The following is an 8,141-nucleotide window of genomic DNA, read 5'->3' as shown; positions in this document are numbered from 1 at the left end:
CACTGAAGCACCAGGGCGACCATCCGCGGCGCCATCTTGGTTTTGGTCTCACATTTGGTTAATGCATGAGTTTTAATTTTAGGATGATAGCTTCTCCACATTTCCAGTAGAGATGTTATGTGATTATATTCCCTCCTGAGTCTCTGCAGCTGCATGAATCCAGATATTTAAATGCTCCTGTGTCTTTCCGCTCTGCAGGAGATCATCTTGAAGCGAGCAGCAGACATCGCTGAAGCGCTCTACAGCGTTCCCAGGAACCACAACCAGATCCCATCACTGGGCAACACCGCCTCCCATGGCATGATGGGAGTCAACTCTTTCAGCGGGCAGCTCGCCGTCAACGTCTCTGAGACAACGCAAGGTATGAGCGGCCCGATAAATCCTGCAGGTGATGGGGGCAGAAGTGACATTAAAGGGGTGGCTGTGGTAACCCTGGTCACATGACACATTTTACGAGTACTCTACAGAGTCTACTACTAAGTCTACTAAGAAGGACTCTGGTGCACCGAGCGTTAGATTTGTGACCAGCTCAGAGCTGAATGTCACTTTGATGGACATGCGTGTCTTTGTCCTGTCTCCCTCCTCCCACCCAGATAGCTGCCTCTCCCCATCCCAAATAATACCTCATGTTTCTTCCTGTTAAACAGAAGCTTTTCCTTCCCACTCTCACCAAGTGCTTGTTCAAAGTGGGTCTTCTGATTGTTTGGCTTTCTCTGTATTAATGTAGGGTATCTACCTTACAATATGAAGGACCTTATTTGGTGCTGCCTAAATAAAACTAAATTGAACGGACTGGAATAGAGGGATGAACAAAGAGTTAAACCATGAGAAGAACTGGAGTCTTCTGGATCATTCAGCAGTTCTGATTCAGCTCTAGTGTGCCCCTTTTCTGTGTTATAGGAACCACAAAAGGTTTGACATGTAGTTCAAGTTTTCTGTGAGATCCCAGCAGGAAGAATCTTTCACTGCAAATCTACAAATCCTCATGAATTTCTCTTGTAGCCCCACCCACTGTCGTCAGCTTTGGGACCACACATTTCCAGACTCAGATTCACCAGCACTCTGTCACCAGATGAATTAAAAACATCAAGCGGCCTTTCTCTTATTTTAACTGCTCCACCTCCTGTTTGTCTTTACTACACTCTGTCTGCTGAACTCAAGTCCATACTCTAGGATCTGATTGGCTACTACTACTACTCAAAGTTCAGCAAGGATTGTTGATGGTCGCATTACTAGGATGTTGTCATATGAAAGACCAATCTCATATGAACGATTATGTGAACGATTTTCCAAATTCCACTCTTCCTGAGCATGTATGTGGGTGGTGTGGTGGTTTAGCACTGTCGCCTCACAGCAAGAAGGTGCTGGGGTTGAATGCTTGTATGTCTCTCTGTGTTCGCCCTGTGATGGAAGGTGGACCTCTCCAGGGTGTACCCTGCCACTTGCCCAATTAAAGCAGGTGTAGGCTCCACCCCCCTCCAGCAGCTCCAAAGGATCTCCAGCAGAACTGGGATCAGCCCACCATCTGTTTCCTCTGCCTGTGAAACCAGGATGTTGCATTATCAGTTCTAAAGTGTTTAGGAGTTCAAATACTTGCTGAGAGGAACCTCCATGTACCGAAAACGCCACCTTTGGGGAAAAGTTACATGCAGCCTCATCTAGCTTAAAACTAGCTTACTGCACTTAGTAATACTGCAGTGTTACTAACACTGTACTCTCTTCCAGTCGGCTACAGCCGAAACACCAGCAGTGTGTCACCGCGAGGATATGTACCAAGCTCCACCCCCCAACAGAGTAACTATGGCAACACAGTCAGCAACAGCATGAATGGCTACGGCAACACAGGCATGCCAAACCTTGGGGTGGCAACATCACCCGGTTTCCTCAACGGGTCCTCAGCCAATTCACCCTACGGCAGTAAGTATCAAGGTAAATGTACTACAGTACTACACCCACTACTACTAATACTCCTAGCAGTGCTACTACAACCACTACAAGGAATACTACTCGTACTAATTACACTAATCCCTGTAGTGCTGGTCCTCTATCTTTGAACTTTGTAGTAATCAGGCCCCATCTTATCTTAATGACCTTGTAGTACCATATCACCCTATTAGAGCACTTCGCTCTCACACTGCAGGTCTACTTGTTGTTCCTAGAGTATTTAAAGGTAGAATGGGAGGGAGATTGATTGTTGTTTTTTCTCTGTATGTATTATTGTAAGGTCTACCTACAATACAAAGCGCCTTGAGGTGACTGTTGTTATGATTTGGCGCTGTGTAAATAAAACTGAATTGAATTGACTGGATAGTACATCATTCATGTAAGACAGAGCTAACCATGTTAACGGAGTGTAGTTTACTGTCCCATCACAGTTACTGGTTAAAATGGTTTCTGACCTGCTGTGTTCCAGTCGTTCCCTCCAGTCCCACCATGGCCGTCTCTAACTGTAACTCCTCGCATGGAGTTTTTTCCTTCTCGGCTGCTGTCAAACAGAAGAGCGCCTTTGCTCCCGTCGTTCGGCCGCCAGCTTCACCTCCTCCTCCACCCAACTGCTCCGCCAACAACGCCAATGGGCTGCAAGGTGAGACAGCAGCTCCTTGAGTCTACAAATTAAAACTCCTTCTTTCCGAAGTCAGTAGAAGTGTTAGGGACAGAAAGAATACTTCCCGGGACTGAAGACATACTTTGATCGTAGTATGATCGAACCTGTGACTAACAAAGCTTATGATTAAAAAGAAATAGTACATTCATATTTTTATATTTTGTTTTCAAATTCCTTCATGTCTTTATGTCTTTATGCATGCTCAATCATCCAGGTAAGTAAATCTCTGGAGCGACGAAACGTTTCTCCCACTGAAAACGTTTAACGATTAACAGAATCAACTTTTGGAGATTCATGTCTTTAAACATGTAGATGTGGTGTAATTAAAGCGAGTGAGCCTCGAGAGTAACATGAAGCTGAACAGATGTTTGATTCAGTTTCATCTGTTCTTCTGTAAACAACCACATGTCTACAGACGAGTAAATGGAGTGAACACACACACACACACACACGCTGGGTCGAGGTGGGTAACCCGAGTCCTGTTAGTATTGCATGAAGAGTGACAGGCCAATGCATGTTTTATTCACTACAACCCACAGATACATCCTCTAAACACACATGCCCACATGCATTAAACACACACACACACAGGAAGCACACACTCTGGCAGCCAGTGTGTGTGATGTCAGTGTTTCTGACAGAGAGGTTTGTCGAGTGTTAAATATTCATGTTGCTCTCCGCCTTCGCCGAGGCAGAAAGGCCACAGTGTGTGTGTGTGTGTGTGTGTGTGTGTGTGTGTGTGTGTGTGTGTGTGTGGATCCATTTGCCGGGTGATGAGTAAATACAGTTTGAATGTTATTAATAGTTGCAGCTGCAGCAGCCAGAAACTGAGCATGAAATCAGTGATTCACCTTCAAACGAGCACCTGAGAAACAATTTCATCCTGACATCATTTCAACGTGGTTTCTAATTATTATTATTATTGTTGTTGTTGCTGTTATGAAATAATTTCATTTTGAAATCACTACTTGTGTTTTGTTTCTGTGAACATGTGCTTCATTTATCCCAGAACGTTTCAGTTTTTGTGAAGGAGTGAAGCGTCAGTCTACAGACATGTGTGTGTGTGCTTGTGTAATGAGCTGGTAAATTAAACTGCGGGCTGCTACATGCATTTTGTCGTTAACAGGAAGCTAATGAGGAATGATGTGTCATCATTTTCAGCTCAGATGTTTTTAAAAACTCATCAGATTCTTTAAGGTTTTATTCGAGTCACAACAGGGACAGGTGGGTGGAGTCAGTCTCTTCATCAACAAACCGTCCGTTTTGTTAACAGCTTATCCAACTTTAGGTTAGTTTGCATAAGACAAAGGAGGGCGGTGCACAGAATCAAAGAAGCAAAGCTCACCTGAAATCAGAGGAAGGAGGCATCTCCTGATTATTTAAACTTTGCGGATCAAGTCCGACTGTCCTGAGACATTCCGGTGTGGAGGAAGGAAAACTGTACAATAAATAAACAGTTCATCATCAGGGAAGCATCATGTGACCTTTCCCTTTAACACACTGGTGAGGTTACTGAGGTCTGTGAAGGTTTAGTGCTCAGGCTGGACAGTGGGCCTTCTTCTTCTTCTCCTACAACAAAGAGAGCAGATTTAGAGCTGAGCTCGCCGTGAAACGGGATGTACGTGGGAGGATTTGTAGCCATGAATCACTCTGGATTGCACGGGATTTTGTCTCCCCGGGGCATTTCCACCATCCTGGAGTCAGCTCACATTCTTCTGAATCCTGTTGCGTGTCTCCATCAATAACAGGAAAAATATCTGACTCACAAACCAGGACAGCATCATCAAAACCATTTTACCTGTCCAGGTGAAGTTTGACATGTGGCTACAAACCTGACTGACACAGCCAAGGCTTACGTTTCATTTTACTCTAAAGCATTCCTCATCTGAACGATGCAGCCCATCATCCTTCTGCTTTTACTGACACACACTTGCTCACTGTTGGCTTCCTGTGTGTGTGTGTCAGTGGTTGTCTTCTTCTACCGTGTGTCCTTTTATGAATACACGTCAGTGCCCTAATCCCCCCTCCTCTTCCTCTGCTCGTGTCACTGTCCTTGCTTCTGCCGTCCTCTCCTGTCTTCTTAAAATGTTTCACAGCTGAGGTGGAAAACGCAGCTCTGCTACATCCTGTAGTGTCACTGTAACGACTGTCGCTGCTGAAACCTGCGCTGGAGCATGTCGGAGGCTGTAACCAGAGCGCAACGAATAATTCAAACTCATGTGAGACAGAAAAGGTTCCTCTGGAAACACGTGGAGTGTTAAATCTGCTCAGTTTGAATGTGGAACGTGTTTTCGTACAGTGAGCAGAGGCTGATGGAGAGGTTCACAGCTCAGAGTGTAAAACTCTTCCTTCACAGCACTTTTACTCTACATGACTCGTCCAACTGACCATTCACGCGTCGATGAACCGAGAGCAGCTGTGGGTTCAGTATCTTGCCCAAGGTCACTTTAACACACAGAGACTGAAGGAGCCAGGACTCAAACCACCAGCCTTCTGATTACTAGCCAACCTGCTCTACCCACTGAGCTAGAGCCACCCCAGGCCGACAGTTCAACGAGATAGCAGCATAAAAGCAAACGCACATAAGATTTCATCGTGCATGTCTCACGACTTCCTGAAAAGATTTAGAGATCAATTAAAACCGCCGCCTCCTCTGACTAACCACAGGGCTCTCCTTTCAGACGTGCAGAGGCCAAGTGGAGACTGTCCTGTAGTCTGACCAATCAGAAACAGAGATTCTGTTGGGACATCATGGATGCTACGAGCTAAGCATGAGATTGATTGGTTATCAGCCTACAGGTCACAGCAGCATCCTGATGGTTTGGGGGGAGGAAGGACCAAAACTGTAGGGTTAGGACAAACATCTGCAGACGATGAACAAACCTGGACTCCATTACTGAGCTGAATACAGGCCAGACCATCACTCACTGAAACATCTGGATTAAAAACATGGTGTGAGCAAAGCTTTATTCAAACATGAGCAAAGTACTGATATTTTTTTTAATCTAATTAATTCTGTTTTGTTGTGGAAGTTGTTTAAATAAAGTGCAAACGCTCAGCGAGTGGGTTTAATCACATGCTGCAGAGAGCGCTCTGGTCAAACGCCAAAGCGGCCTCTGAAGATGGGCGCTCACGTCTTATATATGACCTATACCTCCCAGCTCAGCTCATCCTTGAACCTTACCCCCCCCCCCCCCTAAGGAGAATTACGACCAGCTGTCACCTCTCTTACACGCAGTGCCTGGATGTCTCTGACCACATACAAGAATAGAATAGAATAGAATAGAATAGAATAGCTCTTTATTGTCATTGTTACAAAAACAATGAAAGGCAGTTTGGCATCTCTCCATGTGTGTAAATTTCACAATAGCATAAGCATTTACACAACAGCACAGACAGTGTTGGCCCCATACAATGGCCCCGCTGTGAAGCTGTGATAAACACAAGGCCCACTTGTGATACTATCCTACATGCATACAACTACGTGATAAAGTGATGCTACTATTACTAAAGTGATATTGTCAAAACATGTGATCAATACATAGAATAAAGAAATTTCCATACCTGATGTTTGCTCTGCAGGTGTCACACCTGGCTGTCACTCAGTGACACACATCATTTCTGTTGTATGTTTATAATTAATGAATTCAAACCTCGTCTCTCTGCAGCCATGTCCGGCCTCGTCGTTCCTCCCATGTAGAAAACCTTCCTCCTCGTTCCTCACCTGTCTCCTCCCCCTCAGCCACGAGCACTAATCACCTCAGAGGAGGAGGGACCTGTGGCCTAAGGAGGCGGGGCCTCCGGCAGCAGCCAGTCGTCTGCGACTGGGCCGAGCCTCTAAGAAGAACCTGAGAAGGACTTTTTGTAGAGCAGCTTTCTGCGGGTGCTTTCAGCTGTCTGTAATTATTCTGATGTTATACTCTATGTTTGGGGGCGGGGTCATTCAATGTAAAAACTGTGATGTCACATCTAAGACTTGACTTCACTTAGTCTGCTTGTGATGTAATCTTAGTTCAAGAAATGGGAATCCAAAGAGGAGTGAGATTAAAGGCTTCAAATTACAGGACACAGTTATCAGTGTAATTCAGGCCTGTCATACCTAGCAATCGGGGTGCTGATGGTGCCCTTCATCAGCACCCTGATGAGGAGCAGACAATGAGTGACATGATAAACACCTCTGAAAGCACCTGAGTTCAGGTGAACCTCAGTGGGGGGAGGCAGAACACTCCCTGTTTTTTAAAATAATCCAGGACATCTCATCATCAAACCTTTGCCAACCTTTAGCCAAACTGAAGTGTCATATTTGAAGAACGTTTCAGAAAAGAGAGATGAACACAGAAGCAGCAGCACTGATTTTAGTTGGGCTGAAGGTTCAAGGGAGGTTCCTGTTATTTCTGCTGCTGCCAGACTCAGAACAGGGGGACGAACAGGAAGCATAGCTATGAAAGGCTCCTTCCACTGAGAATTCACTAAAATCTGTTGCAGTATCCGGCGGCGTCCGTGTTGCCATGAACAGTGTTTATTTTATCAGAAATTGCAGCAGGAATAATTTGAGGCCTTTAATCGTTTCATTAACCTCAGCACATAAACTTCTGACCTCTGAAAGCACAACGATAAAACAATAAATGAAAAATATCAGTTTGTCCCTTGAAGTCCCGCCCTTCTTCTTTTAGCCCCGCCCTTGTACGTCTGTATTTTTTTTTATGCTTGCGCTGTTAAAAAAAAAAAATCCTGCATCCTGATACGCTACTGTGACTGTCTGTCTTCTTGTTCAGAGTTGTCTTTCTAACCGTAGCTCCTCCCACAACCCCAAAGCCCCTCCCATTCATTCAAGCCCCGCCCCATGTGTTTTTCTCTGTGGGTTTTGTGATTTTTGCCAAAGTTGTAGCTGGCTGAATATTTATACGTCACTGTGGTTGATCACGCTGCCCCGCCCGTCACCAAAATCACGAGGGAAACTCTTTTGTAACATACAGATTATAAATATGTATTTATATCTGAGATTGTTTTGTATAAATGTCAAATCATGTCGTCTTCATGGGGTTTTAGACATGTGTGTGTATGTGGTGTTGCCACACTGAAAAACAACCATCGTTTTGTATTAAAAAACAAAAATGAATGTCTTCACACATTTATAGTGCTGTCAATCAAAGCTGACGTCCAATCAGCTCCACTCGTTTGGTTTCAGTTGTTTTTAATGTAACTCTTGTTCAATGACTGTTTGGCTGTTTGGAAATGATTTCTTCACAGTGAATAAAGACAGCAGGTTGCTCTGATCGACTCCAGCGCTTTCTTCAAATAAAAGACAAAAACAAGCCAGTCAAAGCTGAGCATGTCAAATAAAATCAACCAATCACTGCAACGTGCTTAAACCTAATATTCAAGGTCAGCCTCTCCACACAGTAAGATCTCATTATATCCAGGAGTAGTGATGCAGACTGAGCTGCAGAAATAAACCAGCCTGATGTAGCAGAGGAGAGAAGCACGCTCATGTTTATGAGGTCAGAGAAGAACAAATGTGTTTGTGCATAACACG

The 8,141-nt window shown here is 44.6% G+C and overlaps 1 protein-coding gene across 1 annotated transcript; it reads left to right on the top strand.

The window, feature by feature from the left end:
- Positions 1 to 198: 198 nt before the first annotated feature.
- On the top strand, positions 199 to 7,874 carry LOC102300416 (transcription factor COE3; the record flags this gene model as incomplete). Its single annotated transcript, XM_014331520.2, is given in 4 exon segments — positions 199 to 361; positions 1,726 to 1,929; positions 2,414 to 2,584; positions 6,274 to 7,874. Coding segments are annotated over 4 exon segments (570 nt in total), but the record flags the coding sequence as incomplete, so codon positions are not given.
- Between the last annotated feature and the right edge of the window lie 267 nt (positions 7,875 to 8,141).

This window comes from Haplochromis burtoni, unplaced genomic scaffold (genome assembly GCF_018398535.1).
Source record: "Haplochromis burtoni strain Fernald_Lab_line unplaced genomic scaffold, NCSU_Asbu1 Contig_2983, whole genome shotgun sequence".
Lineage (NCBI taxonomy): Eukaryota > Metazoa > Chordata > Actinopteri > Cichliformes > Cichlidae > Haplochromis > Haplochromis burtoni.
Note: the sequence above shows the minus strand (reverse complement) of the source record. Positions and strands in the feature narration are given on the sequence as shown.